This window comes from Nannospalax galili, unplaced genomic scaffold (assembly GCF_000622305.1).
Source record: "Nannospalax galili isolate Female #2095 unplaced genomic scaffold, S.galili_v1.0 scaffold577, whole genome shotgun sequence".
Taxonomy (NCBI): Eukaryota; Metazoa; Chordata; class Mammalia; order Rodentia; family Spalacidae; genus Nannospalax; species Nannospalax galili.
In genome coordinates, this window is record NW_008340387.1 from 1,328,655 (window position 1) to 1,351,236 (window position 22,582).

Genomic DNA, 22,582 nt, shown 5'->3' on the forward strand with positions numbered 1-22,582 from the left:
TAGCAATTTAGATAGGAGGTGACATCAGACACTTTGAGAACCAAGATTCTGTGCCAAGCTCCTAAGACAAGAGCAGAGAGAGGAGGACAACGTGTGAGGAAATCAGTTGGAACTAGAGGGGAGCAGTAAAGATTGTCAACAGATGAGCATTGTGACCTACAGCTGTGGGGAAAGATGACCAGTTGGTATCAGAAAAGGAGATGCTTAAAATTCTGAAGAAATTTATTCCAAATGGTGACAAGAACCAGACAGTAGCCTTAGCAGTCTATGAAGTAGAGGAGAGGTAAAAATCACTAATAAAAGTATGATAGGTGAATGCAGTGACCCCAAGGATAGCAGCAGGACCTGGGGTGGAACAGAAAGTTAAGTACCAAAATGTCTTTATTTAGTAAGGAATGGCAATCTAGAGATCTGTAGATGAATAATAGTGGTCAGAAAGAGCAGGTGGCTGGATAAATGGCCTTTGAAGTACATTGAGTTTCATAGGAAAATGGTCTAAAAGCAGCAATGGGGAGTCAGAAGGTTGCTTCCTTCAAAGCCCTAGCTCCCCTGCCCCCAGTGCAAGAGCATGTGAAATGTGAAAAAAACAAGAAGATTCCATTAGGAGGGAGGGAAAGGTGCAGTGAAAGAAAACCTGCTAAGAAAGCTTCTGTGAAGACTGAGGCAGAGGAAGAAACCTGGGCTGTAGCCCCAGCCAGGGGGCAAAATGAAGAAGAAAGAGCTGTCAAGATAGGTAGAACTGAAACCTGCTTCCCTCAGTCCTCTTGCCTTGAGGCTTAAGAAAGTTGTCCCACCTCAGTTTTTCCCCATATGCAAAGTGTTCCTCATGTGGAAATGGAAATTCTGATACCAACCTGGTCTTTCCACAGGAGTGTTAAAAGGACCAAATGAAAGAAGGGATATGGAATCATTTTGGAAACTAAGTCATTCCCCAGGTATGCAGGACGTTACTGTGACTGCCATCTTCTATAAGGTCTGGTTCTGGTAGGGGTATGTTGTGATAGACCACCTCTCACAGTACTGGCCTGGATGGCACTGTAGTCTGGTTTTCCCTTCTTCCTTTGAACACATGAGTGTTTATGTCTGAAGAACATCTAAGGCTAAAGGATTCTACTTAATGAGCCCTACATTGTTTTGTCTCAAAAAATCAAGAAATTGAGTCTATCCCCTTTCTTATTTCATTAATCCAAAATTTGTTACTGGTCCCTTGTTGATGCTCCCTGTCTGACGCACTCATTCTCAGACTAAGACAATCTGCCTTTCTTGAAAGGCAGCCACCAGTTATACTCGTATAGAGGTGTGTATAGAGGCAGTAGAGGTGAGGCCCCGAGATCAGTTGTCTGCAGAAATAAGAACAGGAAAACCTAGATAGTCTTAGGCAAGTCACTTCACCTCACTGGCCTCAGTGCCCCCCTCTCTCTGATAAAACCTGTTTCAGGAGCTGTTTTAGAGGTCACAAAGAGGTGATATTGGTAAGAGTTCTTTCTAACTTATAGAACATTGTTTTGGGGCTTGGGGCAGTTGAGTGTTTTGGTTTTGGTTTGTTGTTTTGGTTTGGGGGGGTGTTTTTTGTGTTTTTTTGTTTTGTGTTTGAGACAAGTCTCAAAATGTAGCCCTGGCTGATCTGGAGCTCACTCTGTAGACCAGGCTGGCCTTGAACCCACAGAGATCCACCTTTCTCTGCCTCCCAAGTGCTGGGATTAAAGGCATGTGCCACCATGCCTGGTCCTTAGAATATTGTTTTTGTATCCAGCTTCTCTCCCCCCACCCCTACACTACCTTACAGTGCATACCACAGTTGTCTGTTGCTGAGGCTACTACCAAGACTTTATCCTTGCTCCTAAAGCCTGTTCTAAATACACTGTCAATCATCTTTCTCTTAAACTGCTCAAATCTACCCAAGAAAAATCAATGGTATATAAGATTCTGTATTATCTGTCTGTGCCACCCTGTCCCTCCTCCCCTAGTACACAAACATGCCTCACAGGTGGTGGTTTACCCCATTTCTCACTCATTCCCTTCCCTTACTGCTAACCTTAAACATGCCAACTGGTCTGGTCTGCTGCTTCAGGACTTCACTCAAATGTCACCTGAGGCACGCTTCTCTTATCACATAAATTATAGCGCTACCTGCCCACAATGAGTTTAGGTCCTAGTGGAAGTAGGCTAACCAATACATAAATGTATAACAGTATTCTAAAAATTTACTTTTATGTGTATGAGTGTTTGCATATATGTATGTGTACCATGTGCATGCCTGGTGCCCTTGGAGGCCAGAAGAGGGTGTTGGGTCCCCTGAAACTAGAGTTATGGATAATTGTGTACCGTACAGTTATACTGTGTGTACTGTATGGGTGCTGGAAACTGGATTTGTGTCCTCTACAAGAACAGCAAGTGCTCTTAACCACTGAGCCATCTCTCCAGCCCCATATAAATAATATTCTATATATGAGTTGTGTTGGCCCATTTGGACTGATGTAGCAAAATACTATAAAGTAGGTGCCTTACAAACAACAGAAATCTATTTCTTCCAGCCCTAGAAGCTAGGAAGTTCAAGATCAAGGTGCCAGTGTATCTAGTATCTGATGAGTACTGGCTTCCTGGTTCAATAGGGCCATCTTCTGGTTATAACTTCATATAACCTAAACTCAGAGGATGGAGAAGTTGGGGAGAAGACCCTCTCTCAGGCTCCTTTATAAAAAGAGCACTGATTTTTTTTATAATGTTTAGGCTCTACCCAAATTCCTAATATATAATCACTTTTGAAGGTTGGGAGTTCAGCATATGAATTTGGGGGAATACATTATGCAGTTAACAGTGTGTGTATATGTGGAGTCCTGTTATGTATGTTTTATATATGTGTATACACACACACACACACACACACACACACACACACACACAGATTCCTAGCCCTTCATTAAAGGCATTAGCTAGCTGAACAAGAAGGATACATTGACACATCCACTGTCCCACCACAGAGCCTCTCTGCTCTCCAGAATATCTACGGCTGGTTTCACTTTCACCATAACAAAGGCCTTTTAGAGCAGGGAGAAGTGACTAGCTCACAGAGCCTCCCTCCAACTTCCTGTCTTCTTTATACCTCTGAAAAGTCACTGGGGTATCTGTGCCTCTAATCAGCCTGCTTGCTTAGGACATTCTGTCCTGGTCTGCTACATGCCTGACCACAAACTAGAAAGATTTGCTAGAAAGTCCACTAATCTTAGAAAACTACTCAGTGTGGTTTTAGACCCAAGACCCAGAAAGGAGGAGGATGGGAAGAGAGTCCCAGCTCTGCAGGACCTAGATAAAGACTAGGTCTTTCTCTCCCAAGTGTGTCTTAGCTCTGCCATTGGAGAGGGCATCTGCACGTGCTAAGAACGTAGACATGTACAAGACAAGTCCCTTGCCTCGATAGAGGCATCGTCTAGTAGAGGAAAGAGAAGAATGCTCAAGTTTGGTCTTACCATTCATCTAACCAACATGCATGTGCATCAACTGTGGCAGACCAGTCACTCTTTTATGTGTTGGGAACAGAGCAAGGAACATTCTATTACTTAAATTCCTTAGAGGAGACAGACAATACATACCAAATTAATGAGTGCGTGAACTTATTCTGGGTCTGATATGTGCCAGGGGTAAGCAAACTGAGAATGATTGTATAGGGAATTGTTTTCACTAGATCAGGGAAACTGATAATTTGAGAAAAGAACCAAATGTCGAGGAGTCAGATATGGAAAGATCTGAGCAAAGGGCATTCCAGGTGAGTCAGAGGACAAGAGCTTGACCCTTTACATAGTCAGTAAGGGTGGGAGACCATTGTGAAGTAAGGTGGGGCAGAGTGACTAGAAGACTCCTCACCCTTGGTCAGCACTATTAGGAGTTGGGTTCCATTTCCTGGGCAATGGGAAGCCATGGCAGGGAGTGCTTAGCGGGGGTTGACAGGATTCAGCAACTGCTTTGTAAAGATTCTATTTTATAGCACATAGATCATTAGGGTGGTGGGATTGGACAGCTGTCCACAGGGTGAGCTGTAACCAATACAGGAAATGCTTTGAGAAACCACTTATTTTAGTATTAAAACAGAAAGGATCTGGTCCTTACAGCAAGATCTGTTTAGCTAATCTGGAGTAAGCTGGAGTTTGTCTGAAGAAAAGGAGAAATTCAAGGAAAAGAAGGGAGGACATTCCAGGCAGAGAGAGTAAATGTACAAGGGACCTGCAGCAGTGGACGGCCAAAATAAAAAGATCCCAAATCACACAGGGGAAACGGAAGGGCTGTATTTCAACCAAGACTGAGATAAAAACTGTAAATAAGGCATTAAAGGAACTTGGAGATTCCTGAGAGCCAAGGCCAAAACTGTTTTCTGCCATAGTGTGTCCAGCTGTCGTGGCTACTTATTCTCCACACCTGGGGAGAGGACCCAAAGTATAATCTACCAGTTTTCTCTCTAGTCCCCAGAGTTGGCTCTAATCTTGCTGAGATCAGGCTTTCTCTGGCCCCAGAGCCAAGACAAAGGCAAACACCCTCCCCTCCCCACCCCGCCACTGTACTCATATAGCCTCTTCGCATCATTGGTACACGTCTCAGGTTCAGCTGCACCACAGCCCCAATGCAGAACTTCCAGAACACAGATTACAGAATGAAGCTACTATGACTACCCTTTGTAGACAATTTCTTTACTCCCTGGGCCGCCTCCAGTTCCTCTCCTGGTGTTCAAATGCTGCTGTGAGCATCACCTTGGCAGCCACTGAATATGCCAGGGGAGTAGTGGGAACTTGTGCATTAGAGCAGGTGTCCTTCTGTTCTGCAGGGTCAGACCGATACCTGGAGAGCCGAGATACATCCCGCCTGAGTGGCCAAGACCCCTCCTCATGGACAGTGGAGGATGTGATGCAGTTTGTCCGGGAAGCTGATCCTCAGCTTGGACCCCATGCTGACCTCTTCCGAAAACATGTAGGTTCCACCTCTCCTGAGCACACTGGGAGTTTTGTGCTGCAACTTATAGATCCTAATGGACATGGCTGCCCCATGTCTCTTGAAACAACACAGGAGTGTCATGGTGTGTTCACCTCCTTTAGGGTAGAATCTCACTGGGCCACATTCGTACTGGATTTGTGGCCTCCGACTCAGTTCTAGGCACAGGGATGTATCTCTTTTTCTAAGCGTTTTTGCCCACCACAGCCTTGGCATGAGATTCAGGGCTTAGTTTCAGCCCAAATTAAAGACTCCTTTGCAAGTAGCCTCAACCCTCCTCTTCTCCAGTCCTCCCTCCATCCTGTACTATGAGCCCAAGCCTCTCTTCAAGAGACCATTTGTCCCCATGGCCAGGCATTGCTCCTGTCTCTCCCCCATCCCCACTTGCTCTGATTATACTCCTACTTCAGGGCTCAAACTCACTTCCCTACATCTGTGGTCACTGACCATGGAAATCTTTCAGGTAGGTAGGTTTGCAAAGGCTCCAAAGCAGGCCTGAAGGTCACCACTGCCCCTTAAGGACCACTTTAGGCCCAGCACACAGTGCACCTCCACTGCTTCAGAGAAGCGATAAGCCACAGAATGGCACTGAGGGTCAATGTCAAAAGAGTCTGTACAGATAACACTAACTGCAAGGCTTGAAAGTAAAGAAACAGCCCCCCAGCAGCAGGGAAGGGGGAGGTGAAAACCTGTGGGAGGACCCTGACCTGCAGTGCCTGCCTAGGGAGAAGAGGCGCTTAGAGTACCAGGGAGGGAAGCAGGCAGGTCAGGATTCTGGCAGCCTCACTTCACTCTATGTGGCTGGCACTGCCTTGGGTGGCTTTGGTTGGCACCTGAGGCAGTCAGACCAGCCAGGCTTCTGATGATGGCTCCTCCCGACCCCCAGGAGATCGATGGCAAGGCCTTGCTCCTGCTGCGCAGTGACATGATGATGAAGTACATGGGCCTGAAGCTGGGGCCTGCTCTCAAGCTCTCCTTCCACATTGACCGGCTAAAACAGGGCAAGTTCTGAACAAGAGGCATTCTTCTCCCTGGAAGGAGGCCACCAGCTGGCTCCCAGGCACCTCAGTAGGGCTCCTGGCAACCTCACGACTCCAGAAGGCTGGAGAGCCATTACTGCTACCCCTCCTGCCATAATGTGTCCTTCCATGAAGGACTGAGGAGGGGAGACTGTGGGCCCAGGGGTTGGGGCTGCTCTTCCCTCAGCCTGCTACAGCTTCCAGGCCCCCTCTATTTATTCTCAAGGCTAGCCAGCCTCTCACCAAGCATTTAGATTGAGCACCTTGAAAGTGATAGAGGAAGAAGCCAGCCCTGGAGTCATGAAAGGCCCTGGCACTCAGGCCCTCACCGCCTTCTGGGCTTGGTGTAGCATCCCATGGCCCCCAGCTCCTGCCTTCTCACCAGATTACCAGACTCCAAAATCATGGTGCAGACCTTTTTAAAAAATACCTTTTCTTATTGCTAATTTATTGCTTCTGGCACTTGGACAGCTAACTCTGGTTAATGCTCTTCTTGTACCAGACAGTTTTAAAGGAGGGAGACCACCCTGCCTGGTCCAGAGAGGCCCTCTCTAGAGAATCATGGCCCTTTTCAGAGGACATTGCCCTAGGACACTTTCTCTCTGGAATGGATAGAGGTGTGTAGCTCACTGGGCATGGGGAGATGAGGGCCCTGTCATCTTTCCTCTTCCCCCACATGGCCCTTTGTAGCCCCAGGCTCCATCTCTGATGGAGTTCTCCCTCCACACTGCCCCACCACAGCTCCCTGCCCTGGTCAGAATTGCTGCAGAAGATGGAGCCTATGCCTTTAGGCTGAGAGGCCCCATGGTGGGAGGGAGGGAGGGCCTCTGAGCTGGAGGGATTTTGCCCTCTACTAGCTCCTGTGCTTCCTCCTAAGCAAGTCAGCAGCACTGCTGCCCCGCTGCCATCTGGACTATTTTATGTCAGTTTGTTTATAAATAAAAACAAGTACACAAGCCTGTGTCTTTTTAACCAGTTGACAGCCAAATCCCTCAGCCAGCAGGTTGCCTCTTCTCTTGGCCTCGGTTCTCCCTCACATAAAAGAAGCCTGGACCAGATTATCCCTAGGAGCTCTTCCAACCCCACAGCCCCCCAGTGCAGGCTATCTTCTAAGTGCCCACACCACCCAGAACTTTACAGGCTCCAGCCTCTTCCCCAGCTGCTTCCCTCCACGGGTCGAGTGCTGCAGCCGCATCACACTGGGAAGCAGTTTGAGGGCTGGCAACTCCCAGAAACCTCAGTGAACTGCTTCCCACCCTCAAGGGGTGAGAAGAGAGGAGGTGCAGGCTGCACCATCCCCATGCACTGACCATGGCCAGGCACTCCAGCCCAGGGCCACACAGCCTGCTTGCTTACCAGTGGGAGTGAAGGATTTACAGAAGACAGAGGAAACCTGTGCCAGGAGCCACAGCTCAGGCCAGACAACCTGAGCATGACCACAAACACTTTTATATCACTTCCTGCGCTACAGGAACGAGAATCATCTTACTTAGTCTTCACCACAAGCCCATTTTATAGATAAGGTAGGAAGTGCCAAAATACAGGCATCCCAGATGTGCTGTAAGGCAGGGCCTTGTAGAGCAGAATGCCACACCCCATTTTCCTCTGGTCACCAAGAGTGTGCAACTTACTGATGAGCAGCTTTGGAGGGTTTGTGCTGAGTTGTATATGTTATTTAAACCTCACACCACCCTACAGTACCTCCTTTTATAGTACCTGCATTTTTAAATGCAGCTTCAGCGCTCATGTCTTGAAAAGAGTCTTAATTCTACCTTTTTTGCATAAAAAAATCACAAGTTATGAACCACAGTATAGAGAGCGTGTATAACCCTGAACTTCTCAATAACAGTCTCCTGTAGCCCAGGCTGGCCTCACACTGGCTATGTAACCAAGACTGAATCTTGATCCTCCTGCCTCCACCTTCCAAATGCTAGGATTGCTACTGAACCTGGCTCAGATCCCTGAAACATTCTTAACTCTGATTAGATTTCACTGGACAGTAAGTAAGTATGCACAATATGACCCTATTAACACAGTTTAGGAATTCATGGAAGCCATGAGTGGCTGCATCAGATAAAAAAGGTGACCAATGTCTTTTTAATGTTGTAATTCCATTTATTTGGGTTAGGGGAAGGGTGCACACCTGCCACAGCACGTGTGTGGCAACTGGAAGGTATTGTCTGCTGTGTGGGTTCCAGGGGCTGGACTCCAGTTGTCCAAGCTGGTCATCAAGTTCCTTTACCTGCTGAGCCATCTCATGAGCCTTCAATTTTTTAATCTGAAAACTGCACGTAATTACTAAAGTCTGGGCCAGCAATGTGGCCAGTCAGTCTAGCCCGGCTGGACCACAGCAGAGGTGCATGTCCTAGACCTGTGGGGGAAACTGAGGCAGGCCAGCACAGCATGTTTGGTCTTCCCAGAGCCACACATGGCCACCTGTGGGGCTAGGGCCTTTCCTTGACCCCACACCATTGTCCTTTTCTGCCTCTAGCCCTACAGGGATGAAAAGTTGAGGAACATCTTCAGAATGGCTGCTCACAGGAAGGCTGTCTGCTCTATACTGCCAAGCAGCTACTTGACTGAAGCAGCGCCTGTGGCCTCCCACTCCTTCCCCATAACCAGAGTGTGGAAGCGTGTAACAAAGTTTTGAGAGCCAGCACGATGGCTCGGTGGGTAAAGGTGTATGTCCATGCGAGCCTGGGGACCTGAATTTTGCCCCTGGAACACACACAAAGGAGAAAAGAGAGAACCAGCTCCACAGAGTTGTCCTCTGACTTCTTCACCTGTGCCATGGCAAATGCACCCACATACATTATATACCTGAGCTAAGCCCTGCCCTCCAGGAACTGGCTCTTCCATTCCTGGAGGCTGCACAGCACCCAAGCAGCAGATAAAAAGTCGAGATGACAGTGCCTGGCCAGCTTTCAGGCCCTTCTAGATACCAACCTCTGTTTAGAGGAAATTCTGTGTCTGATATTGAAAAGAGCTTGGTGTCAGGGGAGCCCTGGACCCCACCCTGTATATTTTTGTCCCTCCTGGGAGCAGCTGGGTCCTGTCAGTGTTCAGTGGAGTCTGGTATTGGGGACTAAGGAAGGAGAGGGGTTTTAACCAAAAGAGGTAGTTAACTGGTGACATATATGACCACTGGGGGCTGGAGATGGGTTACAGAATGAAAAAAACATTTTTAGGCCCTCCCTCCATTCTAGAAGCTGCCCAGTGGGAGCTCCACGAGCAAGCTGTGCGGTGGGTGGGCAGCTATATCTGTTTACAGGGTATGACAGAGCCCATGATTGTAGGGGAGTGTCACTGTTAGACATCCCAACCCTACCTGCTGATCCAGAAAGCATCACTGGCCTTTGTGAGGTCATAGAAGTGGTTGTACAGGCCCCACCCACTTCCTAAGACCCTGGTTCTCTCAGCAACCATGCCAAACCTCAAGTGCCTTGGGTCAGGGGCCTGTGGGAGCTCAGAAATGGCACCTCCCATACTCCCCTAGGAGGTAGCAGGACATGAAGATCCTAGGCTTCCTCTTTGCTCTTCATGCTTTCCCTGAATGCCCCTCCTTGCAGCTGTAGTGGCTCCCAGACCCTGACCTCCTCAAGGACCCAATCTGGAAAGATGCAGGCTGGTGGTGCCTGCCACTCAAGTCAGAGGCTCGGGGTGTGTGGGTGAGTGGAGGATTCATGTGTGCACCTATGCCTAGAGTGGGATCAAGGGCCCAAGCTCTAGCCCTCATACATTATGAGTATATGCAAAGGCCCTTTTTCTGGGGAGTACCATAGCTGTTGTCAGTGTGCCAAAAGCCCTAGGAACCTCCCAACCTAACCCTGATTAGTTTCACAGACCCCACTAACCTCAGGTTTTAGAGCCAATGACGGGAGAAACAGCTGTGGGGCCACTGACCAGCCCCGAGCTAAGGCCTCTTTCTCAAGACCCGCATTAAATCATCTCACTGGTGCCTGAAGGCTGTAAGAACCTTCTGGTTAGCAGGAAACCCTAGGGGCAGCTAGGAGGCCTCTAGCTGTTGACTGGGGCATCAAAACAAGGCCGTCAAGGGGGATAGGCAAGCCCTCAGAAACCTAAGTTTTGGACAAATCCCTTACCTGCCCACAAGACTAGTGGTCTGATTCAACCCCATCTGGTTCTCTCTTGTCCTTAGACCTCAAATGGGTGGGTTGCCCTTCTTGCTGACCTTCTGCCTGTTCCCCACCTGCCTCTCTCCACTGCCCAGCCTCTGCCAATTGGCAAACCAGGAGCTCTGGCACCTGTGAGTCCCTTGGAAGGCCCTGGCCAATCTGGGAGCCCAGTCCAAGAGGAGCAGTCAGCAGTGAGGAATACCAAAATCCCTTCTGCAGAAGGCTGCCATGACCCCCAGAAAGAGATAAGTGCAGACACAGATGTGCGAGGCTCCTGTTGCATCCCAGGGCAAGCAGTCCATGCCAAAACGCCCTCCAAAAGAGTCCCTACCTGAGGACTCTGATCTCAAGGCAGTTCCCAGCACACATACACTGTATGTGGGCCACCTGAACCCCCAGTTCTCAGTACCTGTGCTTGCCTGTCTATTGCGAGACACCTTGGAGCGTCTGGAGCTGCCGGTGGCCCGTGAGCACATTGAGGTGGTGAGGCGGCCACGGAACACCTATGCACTGGTGCAGGTGGCCACCCATAAGGCTGCCCTGGCCTCGCTCCCCTGGCGCTTGCAGATGGCCTTGGAGGAACAGCTGATCCTCAAAGAGCTCACAGCTCGTGGCAAGGAACTGGTGTTGAGTGAGAGCTTGGAGCACCTACACCACAGGGAGGTAAGTGAGACCCACCTAAGAGAGCCCAAAGGCATGCTGGGGAAGAAGCCCGAGTGTGAAGGCATGAGGAACTAAAGACAAATCTGTGTACCCAAGGGATGTGACTTAAATGACTGTCCCCCTCTGCCCAGCGGGGCACTAACCTTTAGGGGCCCTTTTGCATCCCAGCCTGGTCTGGGAGTCCTGGGGCACCACCCAGTTCTGATTTTCTCCTTGGCCCACCTCATTTATTGAGGTGACAAACTCAATACCTGCATTATGCCAAGAGTGAGGCTGAGGCAGTATGCCTAGGTCCTGTTCTTAGCAAGGGCTCCCTCCAAGAACAGAACAGACTGCCAGTTATAAAGCTGAGGTGGCTACAGGGATAGGCAGCCCTCATTGCTCACTGGAGACGTATTCACAGGGGACCTGAAATCCAGGCTTAGGGTTTAGGGGAACTGGGGAGACACTCAGAGGAAGGACGTTCAGGCAGAATGATAGGTGAGGAGATGTGCTTGCAGAGCAGGCTGTTTGGTATTCATGGAGCTGGGGCTGGAGGTCACCTTCTGCTAAGAAACTGGGCCAGAGTGGTCCCAGGTCACCATGGCAGTAACCAAGGCAGAGCAGGATCCATAGCCAGCTTCCTTGGAGGTGGGAGGTTACAGAATAAGTGATGTTTGTCTTCAGACGGCAAACCTGTGGGGTCTGAACTAGAACTAAACAGTTCTGTGATCTTTCCACATGCATGCACCTACTTTCATAGTCATATATGACAGTTCTGTCTTGTCTGAGGAACTGCTGGGCTGCTAGGCCCTACTCTGCATCTCCATGTATGTACCAGCCCAGTTGAGTGTCCAGCCCTGAAGAGGCTAAGGCAGCAGGGAGATGGGAAAGGAGAGTGGCCATCAGACTGGCTTTTATGGCTGCTGAGGATGGAAAGAGGAAGCTAATGGGCTAGCTGATGAGCCCAGGACTAGGGAAATAACCATGCAGTAACAATGACCAGAGCCCCGAGGACAGAGTGGAAGCCACAGAAGGGGCTCAGGAGGGGCAGTAGGTGGCTAAGATTCAAGAGGACTTGTCAGTGACTCAATGAGTGACTGGCAGAGGTGCAAGCGAGAACAGGAGGGTGAGGTCCCTCAGTTCAGGAACTGCAGCTTCACACAGGGGACCTCAGGGTGCCAGGGGACCTCCTGGAAACATCTAGGCCTGAGGCTAATTCCACAACCCAAATGGGGAAATGAGTGTGCTGGCTCCTGTCCCCAAGAGGCAATATATCTTTTTAAAAAAAATTTTTATTTTATTTTATGTGTATGAGTGTATTGCCTGCATGTATGTGAGTGCACCCGTGTTGTGCAATGCTGCAGAAGTCAGAAGAGGACTTCAGAGTCCCCTGAGACTGGAGTTAAAGACAGTTCGTAGCCACCGTGTGGGTGCTGGGAATCAAACCCGGGTCCTCTGCAGTCAGTGACTTCAGATTCCCCTGGAACTGGAGTTAAGGACGGTTCGTAGCCGCCATGTGGGTGCTGGGAATTGAACCTGGGTCCTCTGCAAGAGCAGTCAGCGCTCTTAATCGCTGAGCCCCGAGGCTCAGCCCCGAGGCAATCTTCTCTTTACCCACCCAGGTGTGCCACAGTGGGTGCCTAGAAAGTTCAACCCAAAATCTGATTTGGGCCCTTAAGCCAGCAGAGTGGCCCACAATTGGTTGCAGGACATATGCAGAATTGGTCCTCAGCCTGAGAGAGGGTATCAGGTTGCCTGTGGGAGCAGAACCACAGGCACAGGTGTGATGGGGGATCTGGCTGTCTGTCTTAAGGTAGGGGCTCCTGCCTTCTGCCTGAGCCTATATACCTGCTCTTGACCCCCACCCCAGCAGGACAGTGACCCAAGCCTAAGCCACAGTCCTGGTTCCAGCCCAGGCTCTAAACTCCCACTGCCAACTCAGACTACAGACCCCTCCCCTAGTTGGTGCTGCGATGGTCGACGGCATATCTCCCAGAACCGGCCCAGTACTGTGCGCTCTGACAGCGCCATCGTACACCAAGAGATCCTGGGCCAGGAACAGCTCTTCAAGGGTGCCTTCCTGGGCAATGAGACACGGAACATGGAGTTCAAGCGGGGCAGCGGTGAGTATCTGAACTTGGCTTTCAAGCACCACGTGCGGCGCTATGTGTGTGCCTTTCTCAACAGTGAGGGTGGCAGCCTGTTCGTGGGTGTTGAGGACAATGGCCTGGTGCAGGGCATCCGCTGTAGCTACCGTGAGGAGGACCGTACCCGCCTGCTGGTAGATTCCATCCTACAGGGCTTCAAGCCCCAGGTCTTTCCTGATGCCTACACCCTCACCTTCATCCCTGTCATTAGCACCTCTACCTCCAGCATGCCTCTCAAGGTGAGCTATGAGCATCTGCCATCACTCCACAGGGAACAGCACTGGGGTGGGGAGCAGTGAGCAAAGGTTTAGGGAAAGGAGCCCACCAGGCTGCTTTGGAGCCAGGGTGAAACATGGAGCCTCCCAGGCAGAACTAGGGCTGCCACCATCAGCTGTGGCACCCCCTGAGCTGCCATTGCCCTTGTAAGGTGCTCCGTCTGACCGTGCACACACCGAAGGCCCAAGGTGAGCCACAGCTATACGAGACAGACCAGGGAGAGGTGTTCCTGCGGCGTGATGGGAGCATCCAGGGCCCGCTGTCTGTGGGTGCCATCCAGGACTGGTGCAAGCAGGTAAGGAGGCTTGGGCCAAGGTAGGTCGGGGTCAGCCTGAACCAGGCCCCTCCAGCTGCTCACCCAGCAGTATTAGGCAAGCAGGAGTACACAGGAGGGCTTGGATGAAAGGGACGCCATCTCCTCCCATACTGCACTGCTAGGTGGCCAGGGGAGAGGTCCCAGCAGTCTTTTAAAATCTATGTACTACTTTCCATGGTACCTGACACCCCCACCCACCCTGCTTGGGCAGGTAAGGCATTCTGCTATTGAGTAGTCATGGGATTGGGGAAATTGGACTAGGGAGGTTATATGGAAACCCCAAGGAGTGTACACTGCATTTGAGGGAGACCTTGGTGAGGAGGGCAGGTAAGTGCTGTACCTGAGTCACAGTGAGAACCCTTTCTAAGAGAACTACCAGGTGGTGGAAAACCAGAGGGCAAGGGAGCTGACAGTGAAGACACGGTCAGGTGACAGTCATGTCCCTGGGCTGGGCCCTGGAAGGTTGCAGAGAGTGCACCAACTGTGTGCAGAGTAGTGGAACTTCAAGACTCCAGGGCCCTTAGTGCTCCATGGCAGCAACATGGCCAAGGTTCCCAGGCTGTGGCTCATCCCAGGAGGGCGTGTGAATAGCCTGGAACAATGTCAGCTTGGTTATCTACTGCCACACTGTCCTTTCAGAAGTGGACGGCAGAACTGGGCAAGCTGGAGGAGAAGGTGAAGGTGCTATTGGTGGAAAAGGAGCAGCTCCAGCAGCAGCTGAGGCAGCACCGGCCCCTGTCATGCAGCTGCTGTGTCCTGTGAGGACTTAAGGCAGATGTGGGCTCAGGCCTGAAGTAACACACCTAGGCCACAGGTGGACTGGAGTGCTGGCCTCCCCTCTCCCTCAGCACTGCACATGCTAGGACCCCTGTGGCTTTGCCCCAGAGCAGATGCAGTACCAAAGCACTAAACAGCTCTTAGCACATCCCCAAGGAACCTTTCAGAAAATCTGGCTAGAGCCACTTGAACTGAGCTCTAAGGGACTGTTCCTCTAACCCCAACCCTAAATGCTCCTTTTGCCCAAGCCAATTCCAGTCAGCTAGAAATCTGTCATCTTGAAAATGCCACTTGCAGCCAGCTAACTTGGTTATGGGGCAAGCAGACTACCCTGTGCTCTCCCCTTTAACTTGCTACTTGTCAAAGCCCCTTAATAAATCACACAGTGGAGCACTTGGTTATTTCTAGGAGACTGAGTCGGCCAGCCCAGAGGCTGTTGTCACAAGTCCCATGACCAACACACCTGCGCTCTGGAAGCAGAGCCCACTCTGAGATACAGCACTGTGGTCATTCAGTACCCAGTACAGCTCTGCCTTAAGACCAGGCACCTGGGGCAACAGAGCAGCCCTGTATAGGAAGGGTCTGGCTCCCATTCCCTGAACCTCAGGCTCCTATAGAGGATTCCTACCCCTGCCATTTCCTTGCTACTGGTTGCCATTAAAACCAGAGCCTGATCCTGCCCTGCTGTCCTGTCTACGCTCCTCTTTCACCAAGAGGAAGCCCATCTGTGCTGTTTCATCTGCTGATCTTACACCAGCCATGCCAGCTACGGCAACCAACCCACCTCTGCAGTGGCTGCTCCCATGCCTGGGACCCTCTTCCCTCAGTGAGCTCCAGGCTTCTCTACTATAAGAAGGGCCTGGCCTTGAACTTGTGGCAATCCTCCTGTCTCCACTTCCCTCCACCTCTTTCCCAAGTGCTGGGATTGCAGGCAGGAGCCATTCCCTTACTTTTTCCTCCATAGCATGGTCACTCTGTTTTCCATTAAAATACATGATCCAGGGGGCAAGGATATGGTCTATGTTCAGAACCTAATACATGGCAGGCCTGAAGCAGGTGCACAGTAATTCCCTAATGTGACAATTAAGGATACTCCCACATCTGGGCTCTGAGCTACCAGAAAATTTGTGGGAGAAAATGATAAACGGCATTTTATAGGGCAGGGGTTCCACAGAAGCACTTTAATCAGCAGTCACTTCCTTGGTAAGAGGTCTTTGGTCACATCCACAGAGCAGTACTGAAGAGAAAAGCTTTGGAGCTGGGAAGATGACTCAATCAGGTGCCTGCTACATATACATGAGGACCTGAATGATCTCCAGCACCCACGTAAGAAGTTGATTTTTGAGCTGCAAGCTCAGTGAGACACTGTGGAAGGGGAGAATGACTGAGGAAAACAGCTGATGTCAATCTCTAGCTTACACTTACACACACACACTGGAAAACTCAGTTCCCTACCCCACATTCAACAGCACCTTCCCCTGCTTCCCTCTACACACACAACATTCACACCAGCTCCGAGACCTGATTTTCCTGTGCATCAAATAGAATACAAACCCTGCCACAGCTCACAGGGCTTATACGGACCAAACATGATCACAGATGCGCCTACCATGATAGATACCAAACTCCTGTCACCCACACACTGTGCTTTCCCCAGGGTCTCTGTAGCCACTTAAGAGCCATCCAAAGAACGCACTACTGAGGCCGAGGCTCACAGGTAAGCACTTGATGAGTAGCCCCAGCACAATAAATAAGCTTACTCAAGAAGCCAGAGGGCAGCGTTTCTGGGCACAACCCGTGTGCCAAGCACCATGCTAGAAGAAGTGTTCTCTGGGAGGAAGCTGGTTTCTACAAAGGTAGGTGAAGTGGAAACACAGCTGCTGTCCCCTGGATCCGAGGGAGGTTAGCACAGGATCATCAGGTTTCCTTCTGCCAAAAAGCAGCAGCTGGGCGCTGGTTTTGGAAGGCTGCCCTACGGTGCCAGCCAGCATCAGTCCCATCAGCACGGCAAGCTTTGGGGAGCCTTTTCTCAAAAAGGTTATGCAGGGAGCCAGCATGTGGCAATTGGTCAATGCTGAGGCCATCTTTGCCAGGGCAGAAACACACAGGGTGGCTCTTCCATTCAGCCAAGTCCTCATAGTTGTGGCAACTGCAGTCGTCCCTGTGGGGCACAGTGCCTCAGCATGGGAAAACGGGACCACTGTGGGAAGAGAAGTTAGAAGTACAATCAGCCACAGGCCAGGCACAATCTGTGCAGATCAGTTCACTCAGCAGTAGAGGCAAAGAAAGGACAAGTTCTTGGGCAGGAGGCAGGAGGGTGGGCTTCTCGGCCTCAAGGGTATGATGGCACTGGACCAGGAAGTGAAGGGGGAAAAGCAGTCTCTCTAAGGAGCTAGAACAACTGCTGAGACATTTTCTTCCCCACCCCTCCATGTCTCAAATTCTAGCAAGTAAATGTAGCCAGGCCTGTAGCATGAGAGTAACTGGGTTCCTGTGTCACCAACACCCCACAATTCACTTTGGAGGAAACCTGCCCCCAGCCAGTGATCCTGAACTGCTCAGTCTGAACCCCAGAGACTAAGCGTGAGGACAGAGAGGAGAGGCAAACCTGCTGGTTAAGACAGTCCACAATGGGCAAAGAACAACCCTGCACAGGTGGCCCACAGTGCTGTTCCTCTCTGTTAAATAGTGCCTAGTCACATCTGACAACTAAAATGCAAAGCCTTATTAAAGTATCAGACCGCTCACAGGCCGGCCCCCGAAGCCCTGGCTCTGCAGCTCAGGGCCTACGCAAAGGCACCCCCAGACGGAGACAGAGGAGAAAGCACACCAACGGTCCGCGTATTTATTAAGTTAGGAGTATACACTGTGTTGGCCACAAGAGCGTGGGCTGCCCACTGCTGTCACATTAAGAAAATAACTTTTTGAATTGCATTTCAACTGCAATTAACACCATTCTGGAAGAAAAAAGTACCCTCAAGTCAACACACAAAGTTTCAGAGTTTCTCAAGATTTCTTGTTTCTAAGTGACCCCTTGATGCAAGGAGTGAGTCCAGCCACCCCAGAGATAGGAAGAGCAGCCAGAGGCCCAGGGTTTTTAAGCCACATATCAGATACACTTATCTGATCTGATACTGAAGTGAGCATCCCTTGGGATGGTGAGGACCAGCCACAGCTGGCACCAAGAGTCCCTACAACTCAGCAGCACTGAAGTTTCAGCTAAGGCCTCACTCCTCCAAATGGCAATGCACAGACACCATAGCAGTTCCTGCTGCACACTGGAAGGGTCCAGACACTCAGGGAAGCAACAACACACTTGAATCCACAGCGATGCGAGGTAGTTGGAGAAACAAGATGGTTGATGGCCCTCTACCAGTCGCTGGCCGTCATCAGTTCCCATCCAGAGCCCAACTTCCCATTTCAGAAACGCGACAAACTGGAAAGGAAGGGTCACGCAACAGGCAGTACATCGTGTTGCAGGAGCCAGTATAAATGACAGGACATGCAAGTGACGGTTTTCCAAATACCTTTCCCCCATAATAAAATAATCTTAATAAAAACATAATTTAAAGGAAGTGTCAAAAGCCAAGTGAAAAATCATAGTTGTAAACTATCAAAGTCGCAGGCTTCCTTGAGGAATCATCCCTGTTCAAAAAAAAAGTTAGCAATTACATAACGTCTATTAAGAAGTGTTAGAACTTGAAAGAATGGTAGAAGCTTAATGTGCTTGTGAATAATTAAAAGCTACACCTGCAATTACACACACACACACACACAAATCAAGGCTGCAGCCAAACACAAGCACACTGCACAGCTGCTTTCTTACTATGGCAGCTGACAGGCAAGTCTACACATGACTAACAAATGCTGTGTGCCTGTGTCTATACGCATGTGTTTGGGGGTGTGAACCTCCACTGCATTTTTTGAGATAATCTCTCACTGAACCTGCAGCTCATCTACTCAGCTAGGCTGGCTGGCCCGTGGGCTCCTCCATCTGTGTGTTTTCTTTTTTTTTTTTTTTTAAAACTAAACCTTAAAATGTCACTTACATTAGCATATCAGTCGTGATTTATTGACGGAAACTTCAGTTCAGTGATTTCAGAGTCGGGGGAGCTGCTCCCACTTCTGTCACTGTAAGTGTCCCTGTAGAAGTCAGAGGGTTTACTCATCTCCCACCCAAACACACGTCCGTTTTTGTAACTACCATTCCTACAGGGGCTCTGTGTCCACGCAGAGAAATTCTTTACCACATACTAAATTTAGCTTGATGCTGTAGAGGGGTGTCCTTCCTCCAGTTATAAGATCTAGGCACCCCACACCCTTCAGTCTTGATACACTAACCACCCACTCAGAGCAATCAGTTTCAGATAAAGGGCATAAGCCCACTTGGTTGTGACCCACTTACCACAGACAAGGGTCTGCTCAGCATCATCAGAACTCAGATAGAGCAAAGCAGGGACCTGGCCAATAAGCCAGAGAAGCTGCTGAGAAAACCCCAGGGAAAGCACGGGAACATCTACAACATTGTCAGGAGTGAATCCAAGGACCTAGCCCAGCACCTATAGGTGCTTAAGACTTCTTAAGACTGACTTTGTAAAGCTCACTGCAATGGGTCTATGATCCCTTGTCCACAGGACAAAAGACTGGTAGTTGGGATCAGCAGTGTCCCCCACCTGGGCGAGAGCCGGCAGCCTTTCTGAAGGTAATGTGGGAGCCGCCCCACAGAAGCCAGGAGGAGGCCAAAGTAGGGTGGGGAAGGCTTGATAGGCCTGGACAGGAACTCAGGGTGGTACTGCACCCCAACAAAGAAAGGATGATCTGCAACAGAAATTCAGAAGGAGTAATTAATTAGTGTGCTGTGCATCAAGTAAAAGGATCAAGATGAGGGAAAATCTTGTTACTCCCCATGAGTGTTTGAAATAACTCCATCACCTGAATGAATCTAGGTAAAGGGACCCAAAGAGTTGTGAGCTGGTGCCCTTTCCCCACATCCAGCTGAGAGGCCTGCTCTCTAGAGTCCCACCCTGAGGCCTTGGTTCCTGTGACTTACACAGGGTGAGCCATGCAGTTCATGTGAGAGCTAAAAGGGGTTTAGTACCAAGTCCCAACTCTTCATTGTGGAAAAGGAACCAAGGCCCAAGACTAAATGGCTGCCATGCACAAGGATGAACTTGCCAGGCTCTAGACTCTGTCACAAGACCCTTCTCCAAGACAGTGCTGCTTCCTAATTCCACCAATACCAGGTCAGGAGCAAGAGCAACAATACACAACAGACTTTTTTTTGAGACGAGGTCTCTAATGTAGCCCAGGCTGGCTGGATCTCACAATCCTCCTGCCCCAAGTGCTGTGGCTGCAGGTATGTGCCACCATAACCAGGTAACTTTTTTTCTTCTATTTTCCTACATACCAAGGAAACCTTTCTGAGTTTTCTCCATTAAGTATCACTGCCCAGATAGTCACCTTCCAGCTCCACAATCTCCATCCTCTCGCCTTCAACATCTTGGCCAACAAACTTCAAGCCTTGTTCTTCCAAGCACTTTTTCAAAACTGGATTCACCTGGGGAGTGGAAGGGGGGCAGGAAAATTATCATGCTGGTCTCTCTGTTCTTTTCTTTGCAGAGTAACAGAAAGGAGCAAGCTCACGTCCTCACCTCGAATCGGTGGCGGTGCCTTTCTTCCAAATAGTCTGTGTCTCCATACAGTTTCCCTGCCAAAAACCAGGCAAGATGTAAGGCTTCTGACTGACAAAGAACCTATGCAAGCCACAACTAACTCTTATCCACTCTTCATCTAGGTAACCAGGCTACCAAAATCCTGCCAGCCACTCATCTGCTTGTGATATAATTTAGACTAACAATCCTTGGGTTTCTGGCTCCTCTGCCCAGACTAAGAACCATAGCAAAAACAAGCTTTCACCATGTCCTTTGCATGCATGACTGCTGTATACAGCCCTGTGCTGCTGGGAGTGGCTCCAGGAACAGACCAGGCCCTCTTAAGAAAGGAGGTAAGTTCAGGCTCCAGATGAGGACATGCAGCTCAAGTCAGTCATCAAAGGCGGGTTAGCACCTAGTAGCCATGGATGACAAGCACAGTGTGCCAGTGGGGATGTTTTACTGTCTCGTTTCTCATTGCCTAGTGAGACCTCCCCAACCCCCACAGAACAGCAGAGCTGGAAGGACTTGAAGACAGTACTCAAGTGACTCAAACTAGTCAGTCATGGAATCCCCCAGACATAGGGCACCTCTGCCAGTGGTTAAAGGAGCAGTGTTCCCTTGGGGAAGGTTAAAAACTAACAAGCCAGGTGTGGGGCGCACACCTTTGATTCCAGCACTGGGGAGGCAGAAGTAGGCGGATCTCTGTGAGATCAAGGCCAGCCTGGTCTACAAAGATAGTTCTCCAAGCCAGTTGGGACTAAAGGGAGACCTTATCTCAAACGACAACTGCAGCAACAACAAACTGTCTAACAGAGTAATTTTCTTAAGTTTTTTGCATCAATCATTGTTAGAATAAAATGTATTTAGAGTAAACCATGTGAAATTGCCATTTTTATGGGAGAAAAACAAAAAAACACCAAATTCATCACTTATTATAGCAAAGCAACATCAGACCACAATGGGTTTAACCTACCAGCTCATCTTATTGAGGTGCCCATACCCAGGGTCCAGGAGCATTACCAGTGACCTAAAGCCCACACTGCTCCTCTGCCTAATATCCTGAATAAGCATGAGAAAGAGGGAGGAAAGAAATGCAACAGCAAAAACAAAACCAAAAAAGGCTTCCCTGGTCCTTCAGAGCTATAGCACCATCCTAGCCCATGCATCCTAGATGGACCAGGTCAATGGCCAGGCCAGGCTGGCATGAGGCAACTTACTCATGACTGAGTTCTTGGTTTGGAACAGGGTTCTCCTCTTGCCCAGCCTCATGGTTCCGCCCATCTGTCCAGGGTTGTGTTCTGGCATGTCTATGACCTACAGATGTTCAAAAAACAAATAAAGACTACTAAACTCTGCTTCTGCTGGGAATAAAACCTTCCCCAAATGGAGCCTACTCAGAAGGATACTCTACTTCTCCTGCCTTTCCAGGCAAGATGCTGTCTTGAGAAACTGCCTCCCAACAATCATCCATCCCCTGAGGCAGGGATTCAGTCCTTCAGCCCACCATCATGATACTGTCCCTATAGTCGCACAGGAACCACCAAGGCTACTGGCCGCTGCAGAGCAGCATAGGAACAACAGTACAGCAACATGAACAGGAGACTGTGTTATAACACACCTGTCCCCTGGGCCTAAGGTAAAGGGTATGGGGCCAACAGCCAGTAACAAAGTGTCTGTGAACAGGTAGGCTACGGCACCCCAGAGGGGCTGGTGCAGCTCACCTCTCAGACCAGCGCTCCTAAACACCTTGTGACTTCCAGAGCATCAAAAATTTGTTCTTATATTAACAAAAGTTAAATTTCAGATAATATGCTGATGCCAAGTTGATGAAAAACAAGTGCCTAATCACTTGTAGCTGGGGATCCAATGACAAAGGCACTGTCCCTCCTCCATGAGCCTTAGCACCTCAGCAGGCTGACTGGGCCATATGCCCCCAGGTGAGTGCAGAGGACTGCAGTCAGGAAAAGCTTCAGCTAGCACTAAACAAATCATGACCATCCCCAGCAGCTCTTTCATCACACCTCCCAGGACTAGCTCCCAGGACTGTCACTGGGGAGAAGAGAATCAGTGAATACAAAGTAGAAGTGGCAAGAGCAATGGCTGGCACTGGCTACCTGCGAGCTTCCTACCAGGAGCTAAGGGTATGTACAGGGCTGGGAGAGCTATTTTAATCGGGAATCTCCTCCCACTGGCAGGGCTCCTACCTGTCTTTTGAAAGACTTTCTGTGATAACTTGGAAAGATTTAGTGAGGAATTAGCAGGTGAAAACTCAAAGTCCTTCCTACCTGGGCCATCTGAGAGAACAAGACCTCGGGGTTCTTTGAGAGACAGTGACCTCCCCGCCTGTCTACCATCCTTTGCATCACAGATGTCCTTCTAGCCCCTCTAAGCCCCAGCAAAGGTCAAACACTTGACTCACCACGGGATGACTAGTTTTAGGGTCAAACTCTGTAGAATTGGCATCTGAAAAATTAAAATAGTTATGAAAATAGCTATAAACAAAACCAATTACTAGTTTGATGCTAAACACTCAATCACGAGCTCTCTCCGTTTGAAGTCAATGATTAGAAAACTAGGGAGAGCATTTTTAAGATTCAACACACAAACAGGAGAATTCTCTATCAAATCTTTAAAC

General features: G+C 49.6%; 3 protein-coding genes across 10 annotated transcripts in view; 2 read left to right on the plus strand and 1 right to left on the minus strand.

The window, feature by feature from the left end:
- Scmh1 (Scm polycomb group protein homolog 1) overlaps positions 1 to 6,952 on the plus strand; it is a 165,810-nt gene extending 158,858 nt beyond the window's left edge. For 3 of the 5 annotated variants that reach the window (XM_008835423.3, XM_029564640.1, XM_029564637.1), the window contains 3 exons: positions 870 to 935; positions 4,814 to 4,956; positions 5,864 to 6,952. In XM_008835423.3, the coding sequence (XP_008833645.1) occupies positions 870 to 935; positions 4,814 to 4,956; positions 5,864 to 5,989 (335 nt within the window). In that variant the 3' untranslated portion in view covers positions 5,990 to 6,952. The remainder of the gene's footprint in view (positions 1 to 869; positions 936 to 4,813; positions 4,957 to 5,863) is intronic. The other 2 variants (XM_029564641.1, XM_029564639.1) reach the window with 2 other exon arrangements.
- A 1,178-nt stretch (positions 6,953 to 8,130) lies between these two features.
- Positions 8,131 to 16,315, plus strand: Slfnl1 (schlafen like 1). The gene is given in 4 exon segments (XM_029564646.1): positions 8,131 to 10,818; positions 12,665 to 13,163; positions 13,352 to 13,495; positions 14,156 to 16,315. Coding segments are annotated over 4 exon segments (1,224 nt in total). The 5' UTR covers positions 8,131 to 10,360; the 3' UTR covers positions 14,279 to 16,315.
- Positions 15,460 to 22,582, minus strand: part of Ctps1 (CTP synthase 1) — a 31,075-nt gene continuing 23,952 nt past the window's right edge. For 2 of the 4 annotated variants that reach the window (XM_029564644.1, XM_008835428.3), the window contains 7 exons: positions 22,367 to 22,410; positions 21,165 to 21,261; positions 19,945 to 20,000; positions 19,754 to 19,850; positions 18,967 to 19,111; positions 18,343 to 18,436; positions 17,125 to 17,938 (listed from right to left, as the gene is read on the minus strand). In XM_029564644.1, the coding sequence (XP_029420504.1) occupies positions 18,352 to 18,436; positions 18,967 to 19,111; positions 19,754 to 19,850; positions 19,945 to 20,000; positions 21,165 to 21,261; positions 22,367 to 22,410 (524 nt within the window). In that variant the 3' untranslated portion in view covers positions 17,125 to 17,938; positions 18,343 to 18,351. Of the gene's footprint in view, positions 16,494 to 17,124; positions 17,939 to 18,342; positions 18,437 to 18,966; positions 19,112 to 19,753; positions 19,851 to 19,944; positions 20,001 to 21,164; positions 21,262 to 22,366; positions 22,411 to 22,582 lie in introns of those variants that run through there. The other 2 variants (XM_029564642.1, XM_029564643.1) reach the window with 2 other exon arrangements.